The following is a 26,501-nucleotide window of genomic DNA, read 5'->3' on the forward strand; positions in this document are numbered from 1 at the left end:
GTCCAGCACTTATGGTAAGGACAGGCCCCCTTTTGGGTTCAAATAGTTAATGTTAAAGCGTGCTCACAGTACTACTGTGACTGGCACTAGTGTTCGCATGTCCTGTGTTGGAGTTCAAATAAAGCTGTGGCCTTGCTCTTTTCAACCTAATGGTTATAAGTGTGTTTTCTTACATGGGGGAGTTATTCCACGATGTCGACAGTCGGTTCGTGCCTAGGCCCATTGCGCCTCAGCAGTCACGTTAATGGTAGCCCACCAGAATTTTTTGCCTTCCCTTTGCTTTCATGACACCACATTTGGCCACAAGGAGAGAAAAGTTATATCCAGTACGCCTGGGTATAGGAATCATGCCACTCAATAATTTTACTCCCATCTGGCAGTGCTGACGGTTGGCTGCAGACAATCCAGTGCCATCACAATAGTACTTGGCAATAGATAATGTTAATGGTAGCCCACCAGCCGCTCATTTTTGCCCTCCCTTTACATCCATGACACCACATTTGGCCACAAGGAGAGAAAAGTTATATCCAGTAAGCCTGGGTATTGGGAATCATGTCACTCAATAATTTTATTCCCACCTGGCAGCGCTGGTGGTTGGCTGCAGGTAATCCAGTGCCATCACAATAGTACTTGGCAATAGGATAATTTTAACGATAGCCCACCAGCTGCTCATTTTTACCCTCTCTTTGCGTCCATGACACCACATTTGGCCACAAGGAGAGAAAAGTTATATCCAGTATGCCTGGGTATGGGGAAATCGTGTCACTCAATAATTTTACTCCCATCTGGCAGTGCTGGTGGTTGGCTGCAGGCAATCCAGTGCCATCACAATAGTAGTTGGCAATAGATAATGTTACCAGCCGCTCATTTTTGCCCTCCCTTTGCTTCCATGACACCACATTTGGCCACAAAAGTAATACCCAGTAGATCTGGGTATGGGAATTCATGTTGCTCATTGATCTTACTCCCACCTGGCAGCGCTGGTGATTGGCCGCAGGCAATCCAGTGCCATCACAATGGAACTTGGAGCTTAAAGCCCTACTGAACTTTCAGTTTAAACCAGCTAGATAGCAGAAGGAAAAAAAATGTAACTAAATTGGGGTCATTCCCATCATTGCATTGCGTCAAAAAAAGGTTCAGCATGCTCTACTTGTTGTGCAGTAGAGTACCCTGTATTGCAAGTGCAATATGTGTAAATGTGTCTCAGGGCAACGCAGCAGCACACATGAAGGGAAAACACACATTTTTATTTAGTGAAAAAAAAAAATTGTAACGCATGTAAAAAATGCAACACAACGCATGTCGGTGCATAACAAGATGCGCTAATGCTAGCATTGTGGTGTGAGAGCGCCCTTTAAAGTTGTTTTCATTAAAAAGCAGCCACATCCTTAGTAGGGCAGCCTGTCCCCTGCTAGCATGCTGCAGAGTAGGAAATTTGCTTTCTTTTTTGATTTAGTGGTCTCTCCTCCAAGGACTGACATGTCCCCTTGCTGAGTCAGACCTATAGCTCTACAATCAGCAGGTGCATGAACTTAGCTGACTGGGAAGCTCTACGTTTTTTGGCTTACCGGGGAACATGTTGGACCTCTGCAGAGAGACCATTGCTTTCAGAGAGAAACGGGGTCCTTCTCTGCAGCATGCTGGCATTCAGGCTTTTCTAAGAAAAAAAAGAACTGTAATTCTTTGCACACCTCTCAGTTTGATGCACCTGAAATGTATAAAGCTGATTTGAACTAAAGGTTTAGTTGGGCTTTCTCTGTGGTGGAAAAGGGTGGTAGGGGAACATCGGCTTCTGCCGTTTTTACCAGAGTATTCTGCTGTTTATTTTAGTTTTGGAGTGATTAGTGGTTGGAACCCCTGTTGAGTTTTTGTTGCTGTCTGAGGGAGATACTCTTTTGATTTGTCTCGGTGACTAATGTCAAGGGAGAAAGAAAATGTTTTAGTTGCCACCAGAACGGGAATAGAGGGGAAATCTTCCGCACAGCCATTCCAGTGACATCTGAATAAGGACCCATTTGCACCTGTACATTCCTAAACAACGCGCATCGCGCTTGCGGTGCAACTAGCAGACCTACGTTTGGTCGAGCAGGTAAAATCTTACAGGCTGGTTGTACAGAAGTCGAACCATAGATTGACTTCTGTACAAGCAGCCTGCCCATACATGGATCAAATTCGGCCAGTCCCTGCTGAAAAAAAATTGCTTTAGGGTTCCTCTATAGCAGCCTTTCCCAACTAGGGTTACTCTACTGTATCCTTGCTTAACTAAGGTTTCTCTAGAGCAGTCTTTCTCAACCAGGGTTCCTCTAGCATAGCCCTTCTCGACCAGGGCTCCTCTAGCGTAGCCCTCTCAACCAAGGCTCCAGTAGCGTAGCCCTTCTCGAGTGGGAAATTCTCTAGGGCAGCCTTTCCCGACACGGGTTCCTCTAGGGCAGCCTTTCCCGACGCGGGTTCCTCTAGGGCAGCCTTTCCCGACGCGGGTTCCTCTAGGGCTGCCTTTCCCGACGCGGGTTCCTCTAGGGCTGCCTTTCCCGACGCGGGTTCCTCTAGGGCTGCCTTTCCCGACGCGGGTTCCTCTAGGGCTGCCTTTCCCGATGCGGGTTCCTCTAGGGCTGCCTTTCCCGACGCGGGTTTCCAGACGCGGGTTCCTCTAGGGCTGCCTTTCCCGACGCGGGTTCCTCTAGGGCTGCCTTTCCCGACGCGGGTTCCTCTAGGGCAGCCTTTCCCGACGCGGGTTCCTCTAGGGCTGCCTTTCCCGACGCGGGTTCCTCTAGGGCTGCCTTTCCCGACGCGGGTTCATCTAGGGCAGCCTTTTCCGACGCGGGTTCCACTAGGGCAGCCTTTCCCGACGCGGGTTCCTCTAGGGCAGCCTTTCCCGACGCGGGTTCCTCTAGGGCTGCCTTTCCCGACGCGGGTTCCTCTAGGGCTGCCTTTCCCGACGCGGGTTCCTCTAGGGCTGCCTTTCCCGACGCGGGTTCCTCTAGGGCTGCCTTTCCCGACGCGGGTTCCTCTAGGGCTGCCTTTCCCGACGCGGGTTCCTCTAGGGCAGCCTTTCCCGACGCGGGTTCCTCTAGGGCAGCCTTTCCCGAAGCGGGTTCCTCTAGGGCAGCCTTTCCCGAAGCGGGTTCCTCTAGGGCAGCCTTTCCCGACGCGGGTTCCTCTAGGGCAGCCTTTCCTGACGCGGGTTCCTCTAGGGCAGCCTTTCCCGACGCGGGTTCCTCTAGGGCAGCCTTTACCGACGCGGGTTCCTCTAGGGCAGCCTTTCCCGACGCGGCTCACTGCCAAAAAAAAGGGTACTCTGCGTAGGGAAGACCACTCAAGTGAATGAGGTGCCCTATTCTGTCATATGGCAAATGCCCCAAACAAGTAGGAAAAACCATGCATATGTGTTTTAAGAGATTTTCCCTCACTTCCTGTTGTGTCTACACAACAGGAAGTGAATGCAAATATCCCCAATGGGGGGGGGGGGGGGGATAAAAACTTTACAGGGTTCTTAAACTTCCCCCAATCCATCCAAAATGAAGTGGATAATTTTAGCTTTAGTTAGCCCTTAGTATATTGTCTGTGGGTATCCTAATTCCTGCACCACTTTCATTAGCTCTTGTTGGCAAAAACAAACAAATTAGTAAATACAACGTACCACCAGCAGTGTATATTGGAACAGCACAACGATTCATGGTGCTTGGTGGCTTTTGGTAATTTTTACAATGGAAAGTTGGTTGAAATCCATTAGAGATTTGCATGTTTGTGGTCAGCATTAGGTCATAGAAGATTCAAGTATGAGGCCTGTTTGAAGGGAGATTTTCCGAAGAGCTTGAAACGCTCCCCAACAACTACTAAAGCCCCCAACCACCGGAGGTGCTTGTTATCACTCTGTAGGAAAGGTGTCAACCATTACTGCTAGCAATCCTGGAAATCAAGAGCAGCGTTGGCTTTTATAGACTATCTTGTACTTTGCTTTGTGTACCTGGATTGTAGTTAAATATATTGATAAAGAGATAATGAGCTTCATTTATCAATGTGCCTGAGGAAAGAACTGTTTCAAAGAGGCCTGGAGCAACCAATCTGATCCAAGATTCTCCCTCTAGCTGTAAACCTCATTGGAGGCCCAATAGAAGGCTGCAGATTCAAGAACAGACACTCTGTGAGGTTGATTTGGATATATTCAGAGTGCAGCACGAGGGATGTTTGTACGGGAACCTATTTCATCCAATCAAAATTATATCTGAAGTTGGCCACGTACAATGCAATCTGTTCTTCAAATCCGCTTTATGTTTTTATTATATTTTCATGTATAGATCCCACACCCAGCATTCTGATGTATGGTACTGAATAGTCAAATCATCATACAAAGCTTGCAGCCAGCCTGCTTAGTTATTATAAAATTATTTTCCAACATGTCTCTAAATGTTAAATGCAACTAGTTTTATGATTAGGATTCCAAATTGCAAATCTTGATTTGTAAGGTGTGTTCAGCTTAAAAACAGCAACAAAATATTTTTTTAAAGAAAATTTGTACTATTAAAATGAAGTCCTGGAGCTGCAGACAGGTGATTACCTAGGTCAGGCTTTCTAAATCGGGGTTTTGGGAACCCTAAAGTTCCTCTAGGGTAGTCTTAATCAGCCAGGGTTCAGTGGAAGCAAAAGCAGCCTATACGTTAGTCATTTATTTTGTTCAACCAGCAGGTTGAATGCAAAAAAAAGACTTGATGTGGATGGGGGAATCCTCCTTGCTGCGGTATTGTATTCTGACAGTGGGGAGACTTCCCTGCCATCAGAATACACTGACCAGTGCCACTGACTATAGCCGGCAGCCCTGATCGAGCTGGGAAAATCTTACAGGCTGGTTGCACAGAAGTGGATCGGTAGACAGGCGATTTTCGACCCATGTATAGCCAGCTTTAGTGTTGCTCTAGAGCAACCTTTCTTAACCACTACAATACAGGGCACTTTCACCCCCTTCCTTCCCAGCCCAATTTTCAGCTTTCATCGCTCTAGCGCTTTCAGTGACAATTGCGCGGTCATGCTACACTGTACCCAAATGAAATTGTTATCATTTTGTTCGCACAAATAGAGCTTTATTTTGGTGTTATTTATTCACGACTCCGTTTTTTTTTTTTTGCGATATAAGCGCAAAAATAGCGGAAATTTGGAAAAAAACCAATATTTTCTTTTTTCTATTTGAAAAGAAATCCAATAAAATCAAATTTTGTCATAAATTTAAGCCAAAATGTATTCTGCTACATGTTTTTGGTAAAAAAAATTCCGTTAAGTGTATAATAATTGGTTTGTGTGATCACGGACATATGTACGCAAATGATCATGTACATATGTGTGCAGGTGATCACGTACATATGTGTGCAGATAATCATTGGGACATGTGATTTTAGTGGTACATGTGTGGGGGACATGTTTTTATTATTAGGGACATGTGTTTTTATTATTTGGGGACATGTGTGTTTTGGGGACATATGTGGGGACTGTGTTTGTACTGTGTGGTGTGTTGTGTGTTTACACTACACTGATGATCAGTGAGTAAAAAGCTGTAAAAAGCAGCCCATACTCACTGATCATCAGCCGGCTGCAGCGTTCTGCTCTCCTCTCCTCAGCGGTGACTTCCGTGTGAGGAGAGGAGAGCCGATTGCCTAGCAACCGGCTGTTTGTTTACATCACATGACGGCCGTGATTGGACACGGCCGTCATGTGATCAGGAGGGCCAATCACAGAGCCCTCCTGCCGATCTGAGATGTGCCGTGTCCGGGTGACACGAGCACATCGGGATTGCGCCGCTGCGCGGGCACGCGCGCGCGCGATCCCGCTACTCCTGAAAGACGTTCCTGAACGTCCTATCAGGAGTAGACGGCTCCCACCCGGCCGTATATATGCATTGGCCGGGTGGGAAGTGGTTAACTAGGGTTCCCCTAGAGCAGCCTTTCTCAACTAGGTTTGCCCTAGAGCGGCCTTTCTCAACTAGGGTTTCCCTAGAGCGGCCTTTCTCAACTAGGGTTCCTCTAGAGCGGCCTTTCTCAACTAGGGTTCCTCTAGAGCGGCCTTTCTCAACTAGGGTTCCTCTAGAGCGGCCTTTCTCAACTAGGGTTCCCCTAGAGCGGCCTTTCTCAACTAGGGTTCCCCTAGAGCGGCCTTTCTCAACTAGGGTTCCCCTAGAGCGGCCTTTCTCAACTAGGGTTCCCCTAGAGCGGCCTTTCTCAACTAGGGTTCCCCTAGAGCGGCCTTTCTCAACTAGGGTTCCCCTAGAGCGGCCTTTCTCAACTAGGGTTCCCCTAGAGCGGCCTTTCTCTACTAGGGTTCCTCTAGAGCAGGGGTCGCCAAAAATTCTAAACCAAGGGCCAGTTTATTGTCCTTCAAACTTAAAGGGGGCCAGACTTTGGCTATTGGGAGTAGAAAAGGTCCCAACGTCAGTAGGAATCAACAATACCACATCCTTTGTGTCATTGGAAGGAATAGCGCCCCATCATTGATGTCATTGTAAGGAATGGTGCCCCATTGTTGGCACCATTGGGAGGAATTGTGCCTCATCTTTGGTGTCATTGGGAGAAATTATGCCCCTTCAGTGGGGGGGGGGGGGAATTACGTCCCATTGTTGGTATCAGCTGATGAGAATAGTGCCCCAAGGGCCAGGTAAAAACATGCAAAGGCCCGCAGTTTGGAGACCACTGCTCTAGAGCAGCCTTTCTCATCCAGTGTTCCTGCCGGATTTTGCCCCTAACAAGTGTCCCTTATAGAAGAATTAACCACTTGCTGACCCCACTTTAGCCGAAAGATGGCTACAGCATGGTCGTCCAGTTCTGGGAGGGCATCTATTGATGTCCACCTAGAACCTCCCACTTCCTTCAGACACAACTGATCGCATAATGGGCCAATCACAGTGGCCCTTCAACATGTGATCAGCTCTGTCCAATCACAGCTCTTCACATATAAACACATGTCGGTTTTTGCCATTTCCTTACCTCTGCGCTTTCACTGTGTGCGGAAAGGAAAGCTGATAACCAGCTATCTTGCGACAGAGGACATTTACATTGATAATCAGGGCACTCATTATCAATGCTCTGATTATCAGTGCAGCCCCATATCAATGCTCTGATCAGTGCAACCCTATCAGTGTCCATCAGTGCTGCATAACAGAGCTCATCAGTTCCGCCTGTTTTAGTGCCCATCAGCGCCTCCTCATCAGAAGAAAGATTACTTATTTGCTAAATTTTATAACAAAAACAAAGAAAAAGTGTTGCATGACTACGCAATTGTCAATCAAAGTGCGGTAGCGCTGCAAGCTGAAACTTGGCCTGGGCAGGAAGAGGATGAAGGTGCCCAGTGGGCAAGTGGTTAAATCATGGCAGATGGTTCTGTGTATTTTTGAAAAAGTGTTAGTGCATTGGCGGTCTTATCTCTCGTTGACACGCTTGTTTCCTTTCCCTTTAAAGAAAAAACGATGATACTTCCGTCATTAAGATGCATCCATTAAAAAATATATATATATTATGAAGATGAAACGTGTGCTCACTTTGTACAGGGACGACGACATAATTGGTCTGCGTTTTTATTACTCTACACACTCACATTTACATAGGAAAAGTTTCTGTATTTGCATTCAATTTGATGGCCATGAAGGGTGACTTACGACATGCTGGAGCTGTCCTCTGCGGTTTATTGAAGTTAATAATTTGTAATTAGGACAAGGGATCCCTGTGGATGTTAAGGCCCCGGCGTATGTACTGTATAGAGACGGTATGCTTCTGCTGCTGGCGGTGTGTTCATGCAGGGGGTTCTGGGTAATCCAGGTTCTCACTTGACACAACTGGATCTTTTAGCAGTACGTTTTTCTGATTATATTCTGATTTGTTTTGTTAAATCTAAATGGGATTGTACAATATAACATGAGGACCAGACTATAAGACCTCATTCCATTGATATCCAAGGCAGGCACCTGCACAAGTTGTTGGTAGATCTGAGGCGTCCTTCACACCATAATGAGCATAAAAATGCACATACAGTGCATCCAGAAAGTACTCACAGCGCTTCACTTTTTCCACATTTTTCTATGTTACAGCCTTATTTCAAAATTATTAAATTCATTATTTTCCTCAAAGTTCTACAAACAATAACCCATAATGACAACATGAAAAAAGCTTGTTTAAAATCTTTGCAAATGTATTAAAAATAAAAAAGGAAACAAACCCCATGTACATAAGTATTCACAGCCTTTGCCACGACACTCAAAAAGCGCTCAGGTGCATCCTGTCGTGATCATAGTTATATAGTTAGGTTGAAAAAAGACACAAGTCCATCTAGTTCAACCACAACATCAACATCATCCTTGAGATGTTTCTACAACTTCATTGGAGTCCACCTGTTGTAAATTCAGTTGATTGGACATGAAAGGCACACACCTGTCTATATAAGGTCCCACAGTTAACAGTGCATGTCAGAGCACAAACCAAGCCATGAAGTCCAAGGAATTGTCTGTAGACCTCCGAGACAGGATTGTATCGAGGCACAGATCTAGGGAAAGGTACAGAAAAGTTTCTTCAGCATTGAAGGTCCCAATGAGCACAGTGGCCTCTATCATCAGTGAATGGAAGAAGTTTGGAACCACCAGGACTCTTACTAGAGTGGGCCGCTGGCCAAACTGAGCAATCGGGGAAGAAGGGCCTTAGGGAGGTGACCAAGAACCCGATGGTCACTCTGACAGAGCTCCAGCATTTCTTTGTGGAGAGAAGAGAGCTTTCCAGAAGAACAACCATCTCTGTAGCACTCCCCCAATCAGATTTGTATGCTAGAGTGGCCAGATGGAAGTCAATCCTCAGTAAAAGACACATGACCGCCCACCTGGAGTTTGCCAAAAGGCACCTGAAGGACTTTCAGACCATGAGAAACAAAATTCTCTGGGCTGGTGAAACAAAGATTGAACTCTTTTTGTATGGAATGGCAAGTGTCATGTCTGGGGGAAACCATCACCTTGCCAAAACCATCCCTACAGTGAAGCATGGTGGTGGCAGCATCATGCTGTGGGGATGTTTTTCAGCAACAGGAACTGTAATGCTGCGTACACATGATCTGACTGTCCGTCGGACAATTCAATCGTGATTGGGCTCCAGCTGACTTTTTTTTCCCCAAAAGTCCGTCAGACCTAGAAATAAGACTGGCTTCAAATTTGTCTGCCGGATCCAGCTTTTAGCGGAAATCCGTTTGTCTGTGTGCTAGTCTGATGGACTAAAACTGACGCTAGGGCAGCTATTGGCTACTGGCTATGAACTTCCTTATTCTACGTCATCACGTTCGAATCCATGAGACTTTTGGAATGATCGTGTGTGTGGCCAAGTCCGTTCGATTGAAAGTCCGGCGGACCTCAGCTGCAAAGTCCGTCGGATTGTCCGCCGGACCAAGTCCGTCAATGTCCGGTCGTGTGTACGCGGCATAAGACTAGTCAGGATTGAGGGAAAGATGAATGCAGCAATGTACAGAGACATCCTCGATGAAAACCTGCTCCAGAGCACTCTGGACCTCAGACTGGGGCGAAGGTTCATCTTCCAACCAGACAATGACCCTAAGGACACAGCCAATATAACAATAGAGTGGCTACGGGACAACACTGTGCTTGTCCTTGAGTGGCCCAGCCAGAGCCCAGACTTGAACATCTTTGGAGAGATCTGAAAATGGCTGTGCACGACACCCCCCATCCAACCTGATGGAGCTTGAGAGGTCCTGCAAGGAAGAATGGGGGAGCTGCCCAAATATAGGTGTGCCAAGCTTGTAGCACCATACTCAAAAAGACGTGAGGCTGTAATTGGGGCCAAAGGTGCTTCACCAAAGTATTGAGCAAAGGCTGTGAATACTTATGTACATGGGATTTTTTTTATTTTTAATAAATTTGCAAACATTTCAAACAACCTTCTTTCACGTTGTAATTATGTAATGTAGAGTTTGTAGAATTTTGAGGAAAATAATTTAATCCATTTTGGAATAAGGCTGTAACCAGTGTTAATTTTGGCAGCAAATTTTTAGTATTTAGTCGACGAAATCTCCAGTAAATTTTAGTCGACTAAAACTAATTTTAGTCCTCTAAAATCGAATGGGTGTAATTAAATTGTAATGCATTAGTGAACATTTCTCTACAATTTCCAAACTCATTATATACTGCTGGAGTGAAAAATCTCATATGTTATTATTTATGGTATTGAGGTATGAACATATGTTCATTTCAGTTTAGTTTTAGTCTTTTGACTAAAATTGCATTTTAGTTTTAGTCCCATTTTAGTCTTTTGACTAAAATGCCATTTTCGTTTTAGTCGTATTTTAGTAATCTCAATTGTTTTAGTCATATTTTAGTTGACTAAAATAATAAACATTTAGTCGACTAAAATGTTTTAGTTGACGAAATTAACACTGGCTGTAACATAACAAAATGTGGAAAAAGTGAAGTGCTGTGAATATTTTCTCTATGCATTGAAGCATATTGAAGTGCATTTTTGTTATCATGTTGCGCTGTGTTTTAGGCCAGTTTCACAACTATCCATGTCTGCTATTGTCCATTTATTTTTTTATTTTTTTTAATAACCTTTTTTTATTGTTCATTTTTGCACTTTGTCACACATTCCCATTATGCGCTGCAATTTAAGGAAGTTTATTTTTGATGCTTCAATTGCATTTTCACTCATTTTTGGTTTGGTCAACCAGGATTGATTTCCTGTATTGACATCAGTGTTATGGACTTTAGAAGGATCTACTTCCCGGCTACCCATGAAAATGCAATAAAACTCACTACATTTTTACGCATTGCCATAGACTTGTATGGGCCTCACAGCACATCAAAATGCCAAACAAATTGGACAAGTCACACAGTGGTGCATACAGTAGATGTGAACCGCCTCATTGGGTGACGTGTTCCTATGACATATCCATTGTTTTGCATTACAAGATTTGAATGGGGCCTTACTGTGCATTTGCACACCATGGATCTTCAATTATGTCCATTTTTTTTTTATTGAACAAAAACATTTGGATTTAATTGAAGATATTTGGTTTCACAAGGATAGAGGAGGTCTTTTATCCTTGTGAGCAAGACCGCAGTGGCGAAACGCGTCAAGGGTGGATGGTTCTGGATGGAGACATCAATTTTATATAATTCAATTGTTATCTACGTTTTTAATGCATGTATAGTGTTAATTGGGCACATAGAGAACAATTGTTTTTTACGAGTGTTCTTGCATTGAGTTGTAATGATCAATGCAGCTCAGTGCTCCGGTTGTCCTAAGGAAAATTGTTCAACTTGATTGTAGTCTTTATGGTCAACTTCTAGAAACAATCACAATTGTGAGGGCAGCTTTGCAGTGTGACAATAACTGAGCCCTCCTCAACGTGTTTCACCGCTGCTGGCTTGCTCAGAAGGATAGAGGAAGTCTTGTATCCTTGTGAGCAAGACCACAGTGGCGAAACGTGTTGAGGATGGATGGTTCTGGGTGGAGACATCAATTTATGCAGTCCTTTTTTTTTTTGACACACTAATCACAGAAGGAAGGGCTAAACTTTGGAGCATGGCTTAATTTTTTTTATTTGGGATAATAGTGGAGATGGGCTGTGGAAGCCAGCACTCTGGTTGTCCGTGTGGGATGGAGGGAGCAGGTCTGGAGTGGAGCCAAGGGTTTGGGTATGTTCTTGTAATAACTGAGCCCTGTAGGATGTATACAGTTGCAAGTCTCTCATTGGACACTATTCTGCAGGGAATGAGTTTGCGAGTTGTCATATTTACAGTGAACTTTGACTAGCGTTAGGTGATCAGCAAAGAAGGCCTCCATGTTTCCTCATGACAGGTCCACTTTAATGCAATATATTTGCATAAACATATTCTCTTGCCTACAATAAATTTTCTTGTATCTGCACGGGTATTACAGCAAGGTGTGTGATTTCACAATGTGGCATGAAAACGATCGCCTTGACAAGTTTGTGTAGGTGTAACTTACCTGTCTGCTTTTCTCTCTCTAGGGCCCCCTGGATGGCAACCAACCGCCCAGCCAGCCGGAAAAAGTGGGCTGGATTCGGAAGTTCTGCGGAAAAGGGATTTTCCGAGAGATCTGGAAAAACCGCTATGTGGTCATCAGGGGAGACCAACTGTACATGTCCGAAAAAGAGGTAGGTCCCATGGGTTGTCTACGGAAGAACGCCAGGCCAGTGTGTACATGATAATGATGATTGGACAATGGGCCCATTCACACTCAAGCACTCCATCATGGTGGATTAAGATGCATTGTGTTGCGTTAAGGCAGCCCATTTCTTATTAATGGGCTTCCAACGCACCTTAAAGGATAACAAAAAATGCAGTGCACTGCAACTCGTGGTATATGTATTGTGGGGCACTGCGTTGTGTTGGATTGTGTTAGGAAGGCCACTCGCAATGAATTGCACCACAATGTGCATAGAGCAGGTATATTACCTTGTGGCACCAAGCGTTGACAAAACTTACATGTGTGAATGAGCCCTACGCGCTTGACCAGACTGACCAGGTCAGACTGGTTCAGACATCTTTAACTCATGCATGATGATGAGAGGCCATGCACAATAAAAACTGGGCGTTTAGATTGCTAGCTCTTTGGTGGAGTGCTGCAGAGATGGTTGTTCTTCTGGAAGGTTCACCTCTCTCAGCAGAGAAACGCTGGAGGTTCAGGTTCAAGTTCTTGGTCACCTCCCTGACTAAGGCCCTTCTTCCCCGAATGCTCAGTTTGGCCAGTTGGCCCACTCTAGGAAGAGTCTTGGTGGTTCTGGAAAGGCTTTTTCATGCTAGTTAACAGAACATATGAATTGGCATTCTGTTAATTTTATTTTGGTTTTTACATAACAGAATAATTCAGTCCATAGACATTGTTTCTTATGGCAAGCCCTGATGAAGGGGATGTTTCTGGACTCTTGAAACGTGTTGCATACCTCCTTTTTGATTTTTCTCTCTGACTCTTTACCGGAATAAAATTGTATGTGGAATATTATTATATAACCTTGTATTTGCTGGTTTGCTGGTCCCTTCTGGCGATGGTAGAACCTCCAAAATATGCAATTTTTCTTTGCACATTGTGTTCAGCTGTTGACAGTGATATATATATATATATATATATATATATATATATATATATATATATATATATATATATATATATATATATATATATATATATATATATATATATATATATATATATATATTTATTTATTTATTTATTTATTTTTATATATATATATATATATTTTTTTTTTTTTTTTATTATTATTATTAAGACTTGCACATGTGGGATAGTTTTCTTATGAAAGTGTTACGTTCTTTATTATGGTTGGAAAAGCTGTTTTGGAAGTGGCAATATTCTAGAAGGGTTTTTATCTGCTTGTGTAGTATGTTGTATGATGGCAGGAAAAAGAAGAGGTAAGGCAAGTTTCAGGTTAATGTGGATACTGTTCCAAGTTTATTCTGAAGGTGGCGAGAGCCGAGTCCTCCAGACAGATGAATGTTGGAAACGGATTGGCTGTTATAGGTGTCTATTTTTTTTTAAGCTGTAATCGTACCTTTCCATGTGGGTTCTTATTTCATTATCTGCATGCATGCATCTCATCTTCACGACTAAAACTAACATAATAAAGTGAAAACCATCAATAAAGTCCAAATAATTTAAAATAGTCCAACACTTGTGATGATTCTGAGATGAGTGGATGTCCTTCACACTTGCAAGTATGTAACACAATTCGTGCCCCAAATGAAATGATGTGCAAACAACACCAACCACAATCCACATCTGAGTCAATTGGCCGCTCACCTCAAACGAAGATCCATATGGGTCTAATCAAGCCTTGTGTATAAATAAAAGGGGATCTTCAATCACCAGGAATGGTCATTACCGGAGCTGGTGTTTCTGATGACTGCAGATCCCCTTTATTTATACACAAGGCTGGATTAGACCCATATGGGTCTTCGTTTTTCATGTGAGTGGCCAATTCACTTAGGGGTGGATGGTGGAGAGACAGCACAAGATGTAAATGTAAATCTTTCCAAAGCAAGGAGAAATCCCCTTTAGACAGACGCCACCAGAACATGTGGAAGATCAGATTGGACAATTTCCCTCTATTCATGGCGGCATCTGTAACATTTAGGATTTTCCATCACTTTCTGTACCAGCGAAAATGATCATGGGGGCAATCGGAGATTGTAAATCTTGCCAATGGGGATGCAGATGACAATAAAACCGGACAGAGGTTTCAGCTTAACACCTAATCCTGGAGCACTTCGGAGACAACAATAGCCATGGTTCCCCTGATAACACTGGAAGCTGATTGACCAAGTTGGCACCAACCCCAATACAGGAACTACTAATGTAATTGTCTATCTAGAGCCCCAGAATTATTCTCCTAGTATCAGCCAACTTGAGATACTAAGAAAATGGACCTACCACACTACACAGGGTAGTGGTCTATGTTATGTTCCTTTGATAGCCATTGTTCCACTCTTCCCCCTTCACCCGCTTGATAGCAAGGTAGTCACCTGTCCGATTACAGGAACTACTAATGTAATTGCCTCTCTAGGGCCCCAGAATATTTCTCCCACATTTGAGCAACACAAGAGACTAGCGCTTCAGAGGGAGCCAGTCTATAGGTCCCTTCGATAGCCATGATTCCCCTGACAACACTGGAAGCCATCAACAACTTGATGGCCAGGTTAATGCCGCTACTTCTGACCAATTTGAGATACTAGGGAAGGGACCTACCACACTATTGATTTGATCTGGTCTATCTGTCCCATTGATAGCCATGGTTATCCAAATAACACTGAATGCCACTTGATGATCAGGTTGGTAACAGCCCTAATACAGGAACCACTAATATAATTGTCTATCTAGGACCCCAGAATTCTTCTCCTACTATCAACCAACATGAGATACAAGGGAAATGGATCTACTATACTACTGAGGGAGCCAGTTTATAGTCTGTCCCTTCACTAGCCATGGTTCTCCTAATAACACTAGAAGCCATCATCCACTTGATGGCCAGGTTGACATCGGCCCTAATGTGGGAACTACTGATGTATTTGCCTATCTAGGGCCCCAGAATTGTGCTCCTACTACCGACCAATGTGCTATACTAGGAAAATGGACCTACCACAGTGCCAAGGGAGACTGGCTATAGTCCGTCCCATTGATAGCCATGGTTTCCCTGATAACACTGCAAGCCATCAGCCACTTGATGACCAGGTTGGTACCATACCCTAATACAGGAACTACTACTAACTAGAACTCCAGAGTTATCCTCCTATTGACCAACATGACATACTAGGGAAATAGACCTACCACACTACTGATGGAGCTGATCTATAGTCTGTCCCTACAGTAGCCCTGGTTCCCCTAATAACACTATAAGCCATCAGCATCTTGATGACCAGCTTGGTGGGAACTACTAATGTATTTGCATATACAGGACCCCAGAATTATTCTCATACTATCGACAACATGAGATACTAGGGAAACGGACCTACCACACTAGAGAGGGAGCTAGTCTATAGTCAGTCCCGTTGATAGTCATGGTTCCCCTAATAACACTGAAAGCCATAAGCCACATGATGACCAGATTGGACCAGCCCTAATGCAGAAACCAATAATGTAATTGCCTATCTAGGATCCCAGAATAATCTCGTACTGTCGACATGAGATACTAGGGAAATGGACCTTCCACACTACTGAGGGAGCAAGTTTTATAGTCTGTCCTTTTTGATAGCCACATTTCTCCCAATAAGACTAGAAGCCATCAGAAACTTGATGGCCAGGTTGGCACCAACCCTTATGTGGGAATTACTAATGTATTTGCCTATCTAGAGCAATCATGAGATACTAGGAAAATGGACCTGCCACACTAAGTGCTGCAGCACAAAGTGCTTTTCTGATGCTGTAAGGTGCTCATGTCCAACTGATGGACTCCCTATCTGTGTACCTGTATAGGTCGGTTGAATGCATTCCAGTAGCTTTCCCCTCAAAATATTTTTTCTCTGACCAGACCATTTTTTGAATGAGTGGAATATGCCTTCAATGATAGATTAAGGTCATACTTATTGAAACCCTTGCTGTATTAAAGTGCTCTGAAAGTACCGCAGAATGGAGTCGGTTTTCCTTGATAGGTTTTCCGGTTAGAGTCTTGGATTGATTTTCTTTTTTTTTCTGGAAACATCCGTCTCATTTCTCAAAAAAAAAAAAATCAACGTTGAAGGAGCCAAACCAAACTCAGGCAAAGCCACTATCATATATCGGTCTCAGCGTCTAGGGGACAGAATTCAGCTGTGTCTGCCGTTAAAGCTAACCTGCAGGCAAACGGCTAAAAAGATGAACTATGTTTACCATATGCAATCTGCTTTGACAAAGCATTTGTGTTTGTCCATCCAGTCCTGAAATGTATACAGTACTGCGACACCGCAGAGTTCTGTCTGGCAGGGCAGGAGGCTTGCATGTTTTTCTGCTTCAGTTCAGTAACATTTACAGGTATGGCACTTCCCCCAGCCTAAGCCCTTGTACACACGGTCGGAGAATCCGTCGGAATGTGTCCTATCGGACCGTGTTGTCGGATAATCCGACTGTGTGTGGTATGCATCGGACTGTTTCCGTCGGAATATCCGTCGGACCAAATTTTCCAACTTGCTGGAAATATTTTCCGACAAACTGGTCCGATAGGACATACTCCGATCATGTGTAGAGAATTCCGATCGGACAAAGTGCCGCGCATGCTCAGATCAAATTCCTACATCAAAGCTATTGGCTACTAGCCTGAACGTAGTCCCATTGTAACGAAATAACGTCATCACGTTCTGAAAGATTTTTTGACAACTTTGTCCGACCGTGTGTATGCAACAGTTTCAGACAAAATCCGACGGACAAAATCCGACGGATTTGGTTGTCGGAATCTCCGACCGTGTGTACAAGGGCTGTGAGTGGACAGTGAAAGGAGGAGCAGCAGGCTCACTTTTGCTTACTCCTCCTATCAGCATGCTCTTTGTTCATACATGATCACTGCAGCACACCTGATTTCCTCCTTGTGCTGCTTCTCTCTCCACTAGCCTGAGCTCTGCTGATTCAGGGGGTTCAAGAGACTAATGCCAGGTCACATCTTGGTACTTGCAATGCTTACATATAAAAAAAAAAAATATGTGTGTATATATATATATATATATATATATATATATATATATATATATATATATATATATATATATATATATATATATATATATATATATATATATATATATATATATATATATATATATATATATATAATTGGTGTATTCATTGTTGCAGAGCTGCACTGATCAAAGGAGAAGCTCCAGACCGATGATGAGCTCATCCCACTGTCTTTCTGCTTTTGTCTCCTATCTGCATACTTCTTGCACTGAAGCACAACATATTGATGTCTGGTGCTCCTTCTAGTCTAAGCTCTGCTATAAAGTAGTCTGTAAGCCCTTGTACACACGGTCGGAGAGTCCGAAAACCAAATCCGTTTGAGTTATTCCGACGGATTAATTCCGGAAGAGGTCCGGAAGTGATGTTGCATACACACGGTCAGACTAAGTTGTCGGAAAATCCGATTGTACAAAACGTGATGACGTTATTACGTTACGACGGGACTACATTCAGACTAGTAGCCAATAGCTTTGGTCTAGGAATTTGATCTGAGCATGCGTGGCACTTTGTCCGTCGGAGTAGCCTACATATGATCGGAGTATGTCCGATCGGAGCATTTTGTCGGACAATTTTACCGGCAAGTTGAAAAAGTTGGTCCGTCGGATATTCCGATGGAAACAGTCCGATGCAGACCACACACAGTCGGAATATCCGACAAAACGGTCCGATAGGACCACATTCCGTCGGAATCTCTGAGCGTGTGTACAAGGGCTAAGAGGCTGATACCAGGTCAAATATAGGTGCTTGCACTGTTTACATAAAAATAATATATTTAATGGTAATTAAAAGCATACCCTAGACTTTTCTGTATAGGTGACAGGTTCACATTAATGCATCAATCTGTTCTATCGTAGTTGGAGAAGTATGGATCCCAGACTTGTTTTTTTTTTCGGTCTATCCAGTTTTCTTTGCGGGAACGCCCACCTCTTCGGCTGCCAGTGTACCTTATTCCTCCGGTAATGGAATCTAGCATCCCTTTCCAGCTTGCATTGTTAGCGTGAAAGGCCTGTGGCTTTGTAGAGTAAGCTGTGTTGTATTTCAAGTCCTTGGATGGCAGCCAAACTGAGTCCAGGTGTGCGTGTATTAATACATGCCACCATGAGCGCCGACCCGGAGCGTCTCTTCTGTATGACATGTCAGGATAAAGGGTCCTATGGACCTTATGCAGTTATGACTTTTTCTTTCACTCCTCTGGATCAACAGTTTTTTTTTTCTATTGGTTAAACTAGATGACTTACTACTGTTTGCATTTTACACGCCCGCAGTGTGGTGCACAAAAACAAAACACCAAAGTTAATCAAAAAAGTCCACATGAACATACACATTAGGCTTGTGTCAAATGGTCCCTTCCCAAAGAGGAAGGATTTGTCCCTGTTCCCCCGGGGGTGCAAGACTCCTGACAATAGAAAGACACTCTCCGGTCCAACTAGCTAAAAGGCCTGGTTGACCTAGCTCCTCATGATCAAGCAAAGCCAACCAACGAGTACTGAGTGGTAGGCCCTCCCAAAGAGATGACTATGTAACTGTAAAAAGAGCAATGATTCCTCCATCAACACCATTTTTCCCCCATTGGCCATGTACCCCACCTCAACCAAAATCCCTCTTTGGATAAAGTGAGGAAGGCTTAAAATTTTTGTCAGGATTTTATTTTTTTATATTGTTTATACTAGATCACTAACTATGTATTTTTTTGAGTCTGCGGTGTAGTGCACAAAAACAAAACGCCAAAGTAAACCAAAAAAGTGCAAGTGAACATACACATTAGGGTTGTGTCAAATGGCCCCCTCCTGAAGATGGACTCCTTCCTGGCCCTCCAGGGGGCAAGAGTCCTGATGGGTATAAGTAATACTGGGGTCTACCTAGTCAAAGGCCTGGTGGACCCCGCTCCTCATGATCAACTGAAGCTGATCAACGAGTACTAGATGGGAGGCTCCCCCTAAGAGATGACAAACTATGTAACTGAAAAAACAATAACTTTTGGGTGAACACAATTATTCCCCTGTTGGCTTGTATCTCAGGGCCCCACCTCAACCAAAAACCCTACTTGCATAAAACATAACGCCAATGTGAGCCAAAAAAGTGCTCAAATGGTCGAGTTGTATCGCATGGTCCCTCCCGTAGAGGAAGGACTCCTCCCTGATGCCCTGGGGTGCAAGAGTCCTGAAAGGGGCGCACTCGGGTCTACCTAGCCAAAAGGCCTGGTGGACCAACTGAAGACGACCAATGAGTACTGGGAGGGAGGCACTCCCAAAGAGATGATTAAATATGTACAGGAACTGTAAAGGGAGAAAGATTCCTGGTTCTGCACCATTTTTCCCTTGTTGGCTTGTATCTCTGTGCCCCACAGTCATACAGTTTGACGAGGAAAGCAAACTTTAAGGTGTTTGAGCAGAGGGGGAATGTTGACTTGATACAAGAAGTCCAGAGTGGGCGTGATTCTCAGATATGGGAGGATAGGAGACTAGAGTTTTTAGAACTGGGTATGAACCGACTGAAGGACAGTGGGCGAGAGTGATGATCATAGTGGTAGACTTCACGGCCTGATAACGTAGCAAAGTTGCAAAGAAGCGCCATGAGGTTAGGAAGGGAAATGTGTGAAGAAGTAAGGTATACTAGTATGTCATCCACAGATCCAAGAAAGTAGTCTTATGGTGAACTCCAGCATTTTCAAAAATAAAATCAGGGTGATGATGAATTTGAGGGGATCTAGTGTTAATATAAAAAGTATGGGCAACAGTGGGCAGCCCTGGCGTGTGTCCCTGCAAATTGAGAACAGTTGAGATTCAATGCTATGATGGTTGCTGATGGAGTGTCGCAAACCCCCTTGAGCTATTGTAGGAAGTCCATGCTAGGTTCCATCTGTGCAGGGCTTGAAGCAAATATGAACAAGATGACACATCAAATGCCTTGCACATATCAAAATAATTTTATTTTGTAGAGGGTGCTTTAGTGTAGCCAACACGTTTTAGGGGTACATGCAGACCTACTTTATCCTGGCCCACATGTAACCCTAAAACACGATGGCCATACCTGGGAAATTCCTGAGATTGGGGGTGGAGTAGGGTGCAGGGCTAAGCAAAAAGTGTGCCAAATTTTGAGTGAGATCAAATTGTGCTTAAAGTGGGAGGGGCTTAAGAAAATGTCTACAGAATCTACAGACCATTCCAGGGCTACTAACAGTGCGCCTGGCTCCCACCTCTCCACTCCACCATACCAGTGTTGGTTGTTTGTGGTTGTCAAGTGCAGTGTCACTGGATTGGTGGAGAGGTTGGAGCCAGGTGCACTGTGGGTATACCATTCAAAGACAAGGACAGTGCTTCATATTTGACATTTACCTACCCCCCCCAACACCACCATTTTGGTGAAACTTCTAATGTATCTGGCTGCCACCAGGTAATTGACCCATTTTCCTAAATCCCTTGCTGGCCATCTGAAACCCTCTGCTTGCCCACTAAAGCCACACCCTGAGCTACAGCCGGCATAACTCCCCTGCTGAGGCCTTTCCTGGTTAATGGTGGTGCCCCCACTCAACCTGATCACAAAGTGCCACTAGTGGCCACGCTCCCAGGGACCTCTGGTCGCCTCTGTCTCTATAGATTTGCCGTTGCATAATGGTGAACCCCTTCCTCCTCTTCTCTCTGTGGTGGCACTGACTCACAGCTTAAGCAACCACTGCATTTTTTAACATTCTCTATCTCTGAGATAGGAATTCTGAAGGTTTAATGCTTCCAGTAATGAATCCTAGCTAAGAAAAAATTGTCAATTCCGGTAAGTTCCCGGGTAGTATGATGATTATTCCTGAGATTATTCATTGATAATAAATTGTGTTTGAACTTGTTAAACTTTCTGCCACCATCCTCTTCTTTACTTGAAGATTAGACCTAGTAGGTCATCATGGTACACCAGAGAGCTGCCAAGGCATGTTAGGCATCCACAGAACCATTCTGGACACTTATCAACGTGTTGGGTGTAGCATAATGGTGTAGTGCACATTCAGCAATAGTGTCGCTGGTTCAAATACCGACCACGACACCATCTGCCTGGAGTTTGCATGTTCTCCCTGTGCCTGTGTGGGCTTCCTCTGGATACTCTAGTTTCCTCCCACACTCCAAAGACATGCTGGTAGGTTAATTAGACCCTGTCTAAAAATTGGCCAAAAATATGCGTATGTGTATTTGTAAGCACGTCAGGACCCATGGGGTAAAGAACCGCGCTATACCGCAGATGGACACCGGTGGCAAAAGTGCCCTGAGGCAATTTAGTTCGCATAGGTAGCGCTACACAAGTCATTCATTCATTCAATTATTCATTCATTGGTTGTGTCCAGGGCTCCACCTTCCTTGCTTCAGGATTCTATTGCTGTTCTTGACACCACTGGAAAGGTTTTCCCTCATTCCCTGTCTCTGCCTGTGACACCAGAGCCACCAATGGGTGTATTGGTTGTCACAAGAACAGGAAAGCGCAGCCAGTATAAAAATGTTTCAGATTCCAAAGGTTCATCGTTCTACTAAAAACTTGTGTTGGTCTCCTGTTGAAGAGATTTTTCATCACTTCCTGTCCTAAAAGGAAGTTGGGAAAAGTCTCCCCAACAGGGACACAGGCAGCAACATGGCAATAAAAACCTCATGAAGGTTCTAACCCTTTCTCAACCTATCCAAAATAACAGAAGTTTTGTCTACATTCGGGTTTTAAAGGAAACTATAAGGGCTTGTTCACACTAGCCCTTGAGTGGCGGTGAAACCCCACATTTTTATTACTGCCCACCAATTGCTCCCCCTTTAGATGCAGAGGCAGCCACAATTCTTTTCTTCATGGCCATGCAGGAGATGCACCCCTTGATGCTTTTGGCTGGTGTAGCTTCTGACTACCCCAAGGGAAGCAGGAGTTATACCTAGGGTTGCCACCTGTCTAGGATTCACCTGGACAGTCAGGGTTTTAAATCGTGTGTCCAGGTTTCAGGCAAACTGAAACCCGGACACATTATTCAAACTGGGCAGTGGCTCCTCACGTAAAAAACACAAATCTGTTGCCATCCAGGAGCTGCAGGCAGCTGTCTTGAGGCAAGTTTGGCATCATTGGGTGGCAGGGTGATGATGTCAGAGCAATTCGGCCACACCCACTGTTTGTTACGGCACGCTATGCACACCACATTACTACTCTCCTTGAGGCACTCAAAGGTGTCCCAGGCCACTAAAGTGTTCGGGGTTGGCTTGAAGAAAAGGTGGTAACCCTAGTTATACCGCCTGCAAGGGCCCCACATCGACATGCGATGTAGTGCAGGGTTTAAGCAGGCAGTGAGGAGATAATAAAATGCCTCTTCACCACTTGTTAAATGTTCTTTGAAGAGTGCTTCGAACTCAGATCGGTCTTCAGAGATCAAGGTACGTGTGAACGAGGCCTTACTGAGGATGTATGGAAGCTACCATTACTCATCCTTTTGGAATAAGGCTGTAACATAACAAAATGTGGCAAAAGTGAAGTGCTGTGAATACTTTTCGGATGCACTGCAAGTCCCACTTTAAATTTCCATCTGATAAGTGGATATACTTTATATACTTTTATCCATTGTACTGGAAAAAATGTCATAACAAAGTGTATATATACTGTGTGTGTATGTATGTATACATGTGTGTGTCTGTGTGTGTGTGTGTGTGTGTGTGTATATATATATATAATATATATATATATATATATATATATATATATATATATATATATGTATGTATGTATGTGTATGTATATATATATATATATATATATATATATATATATATTTCTTTATCATTTGTCTGTGATCTACTATTTTTATTTGCTACAAGATCTCTGAAAATTCCTTCACCCTTGAGACATGTTGGCGAGCCGGCTAATGGGGGTGTAGGTTACCACGTGAAAGCAAGGCCCGGCTAATCCCGTGTAGGCCGCATCCATGTTCCTATAATGGAGATCTGGCTGTTTGATTATAGCTCTCAAAATCTGTGGAGCTCGGCTCTGCCTTTCTGTATATATTCTCCAAAGATCTCGAGGAACATGTAGGTGGAGAGTCACGCCGCGCAATTCAGGGAGGATTATGGGAAAGTAGAAACCTCAGGCGGGGGGAAGTTAACTCTCCAGGGTCTATGAGAAAGCTTTCCTTTCAGCTTGGAGACTGTGTATGAAGCAGCTGCGAAAACAGAGAGGCTTAGCTGCGAGACCATTAAACTGGTTAAAAAAATATACAAAAACATATACAGTGTAATATATATATATATATATATATATAATATGATCTTTCACCATTTCATAGAAATCGGTGCATTATATACAACAACCAAATCTGAGAACTATAAGGGTTACATTAAAAATAGATGTAGACCCTTTTAGTTTGCTAAAGCACTGTGTGTACCATAAACAATTAATACTTTTGTATTAAAATTCTTGTTACCATTTTCATCCTTTGCCACATGTCAGTGATGCTGATCTCCTGCTGCCTCTTTGCGGCCTGTCTAAATGCATTGTAATCATATCTCAGTGCATGTTTCCTGATGGTGACAACAATGAACCGTGCCTGCACAACCTCCCAACTTTTGAACTTGAGGGACACTTTGGGAAGTGTTGCTGTCACAGAGCTAATCCTCATCCTCTTCGAGTTCAATCCCCCCCCCCCCAGCACAAATCCTATCACCCCAGCATAAATCTAGTTATACTTCCGCTTCCCCAAGTTCTTGTATTTTTCCAAAAATGCATGTGAAGGACAAAAACGTGCACGGCCGCAACCACACCCCCCCTCCTCCATAAGGCCGGGAGCGCGCCCGGCGCGCGTGCACGCGGACCGCGGAATCCGGGGGGGGGAGGAGAACCCAAAACGGAGCAGCGTGGGACCCCTGAACTGCGTGGGACCCCTGTTTACCTTCATCTGTGGCAGGGACTGCAATGGAGACGTGAGTAGCTGGAGAAACCAGGCTTTCACTGAGCGTGTTGTATTGAAAGGCATGTAAGTGTGCATCAGGCTGCTCTTACCCCCTCTAGTGGTGGAAACCAGGTAAGACATACAACTACTCACAATGAAGAAATCCATTCATATATTTAAATATACAGGATGACTTCCCTTACCTGTCCCCGCCGCAGGAATTGCTGAACCAGACCAATTCCAGCCTTCACCCATCACGGCGGGTATTGCTAGCCAACCTTCAGGTATATCTGGGGCTCTTACGAAAAGAACCTCCCACCTGGGCCATGTAGAAAGCTCTGCCAGAAACTTTCGGGCGCTCTGTATAAACAGTACCCCAAGTCTGGTTTTCCCAGAGCCCAGTCTTCCAATGGAGAGGACTTACAGGCAAAACCTCGCTTCTTCGGCAGACGAGGCCCGGGTACCATACCATCTTGGGAGTCAAATATCGGCCCGAGGTATGGATCCGGTTTGTTGTAGCCCTTCGGCCCTCGCAGGGACCTGCATAGAGCTAAGTTTTACGTGACCATCACCCAGACACTGGTGAAAAAACTGAGGTGCCTCCCAGATGGGAGGGGTTATATAGGGGAGGAATTCTCCTTAATTAGGGTCAACCAGTGTCCAATCACCAGAGGTGCCTATATAACCCACTATGTAATGAAGCTCCTGTGTCCCGTGATGTATGATCAAGAAAACATAGTCCTCAATGTTGACCCCCTAGTGCAAATACATCCTCACCCACTTCTAGCACAAATCCTCCATTACCAAATTTCTCCCCAGCACAAATTCCCATATCCACCCCCAAATCCCCCCTTCCAGCATAAATTCTCTCACCCCAGCATAAATCTTTGTTACACTTCCCCTTCCCCCCATGTCCTTGTGTTTATCCCAGTCCCTAAAACTTTCAGACCTCAATGTTGACCTCCTACAGCAAATCCTCACTGCTAGTCCCCCATCCCAGCATAAATCTTTCATCTCCAGTTGGCCTCCAGTACAAATTCTCGTATCTTACCCCCCCTCCAGCCTAAATTCTCTTACCCCAGCACAAATCTTTGTTATACCGCCTTTCCCCAAGTCCTTGTGTTCACCCCAGTTCCTAAAACTTGCAGACCTCAATGTTGACCTTGCTAGTGCAAATCCTCCCTTCTAGCATAGGTGCCCCTCCCAGCACAAATCTTCCATCCCAAAATTGCCTCCAGCACAAACAAATCCTTGTATCCACCCCCACCCCCCCCCCCCCCAAAGCCTAAATTCTCTCACCCCAGCACAAATCTTTGTTACACCACCCTTCCCCAAAGTCCATGCGTTTGCCCCAGTCCCTAAAACGTACAGACCTCAATGTTGACCCCCTAGTGCAAATCCTCACTCACTTCTAGAACAAATCTTCCATTCCCACATTGCCTCCAAGCACAAATCCTCCTCCTCTAAATTGCCCCCCCCCACGCAAGTCCTCGTATCCACCCCTCCCAGCCTAAATTCTCTCACCCCAGCACACATTTTTTGCTACACTCCCCCTTCCCTCAAGTCCTTGTGTTCACCCCAGTCCTTATAATTTACAAACTTCATATCCTCAGTGCCAGGAGAAGTTCTTCCCAGGTTCCTCCTTGTGTGTTTCATGTGGCACATCAGAGCCGAGGAGGAACCTAGGGGAAGCTTCCCTCAGCTCTGATGTTTTTTGTTAAGATAGTGAGAGATTTTGGTTCCTGCAGTAGCTGGAGATTGCAGTCTCGAGGACCCAGGTCACATTTTATTAAGTGCGGGAAATGTGCCCTGGATGCCCCGCGCTGGCGCGTCCCTCCTGCTGCTGCCACAATGTAAATTAGTGGAGCCAAGTGCTGGAGCTGTTTCCAACATTGGTCTCCATAAAACAGCCCGGATCCTGCGGGCCTGTCCCAGAATTTCAACAATATCCTAGGATGGTTGGAAGGCGACATTGGAAGGTATGATAATGTGTTCTGGAACATCAGTTGTAGTCTTCATAGGAAGCCCATGTGATAGGGTGACATTTATCGAACAGACAAACTACTTTCAATGGTATATTTAACAGACCAAAAGGAAACATATAAGCCCTTGTACACACGGTCGGACATTCCGACAACCAAATCCGTCGAATTGGCTGGTGTTGCATACAGGGTCGGACAAAGTTGTCGGAAAATCCGATCGTTCAGAACGTGATGACGTTATTTCGTTACGACGGGACTACGTTCAGGCTTGTAGCCAATAGCTTTGGCTCAGGAATTTGATCTGAGCATGCGTGGCACTTTGTCCGATCGTTTGTAGAAAATTCCGATTGGACAAAGTCCGATCGGATCATGTTGTCAGAAAATATTATAGCCCAGCTCTAAAACTTTGTCGGTCGGATATTCCAAAGG

The 26,501-nt window shown here is 44.4% G+C and overlaps 1 protein-coding gene across 1 annotated transcript in view; it reads left to right on the forward strand.

The window, feature by feature from the left end:
- The window catches only part of PLEKHO1 (pleckstrin homology domain containing O1), a gene marked incomplete in the record, with an annotated part of 90,977 nt that overhangs the window by 2,378 nt on the left and 62,098 nt on the right, over window positions 1-26,501 (forward strand). Inside the window, 1 exon segment of the mRNA XM_077464265.1 lies at window positions 11,996-12,141. Within this exon segment, the coding sequence (XP_077320391.1) occupies window positions 11,996-12,141 (146 nt within the window).

Source organism: Lithobates pipiens, unplaced genomic scaffold (genome assembly GCF_037356315.1).
Source record: "Lithobates pipiens isolate NorthernLeopardFrog02 unplaced genomic scaffold, aLitPip1_a1.2 Scaffold_30, whole genome shotgun sequence".
Lineage (NCBI taxonomy): Eukaryota > Metazoa > Chordata > Amphibia > Anura > Ranidae > Lithobates > Lithobates pipiens.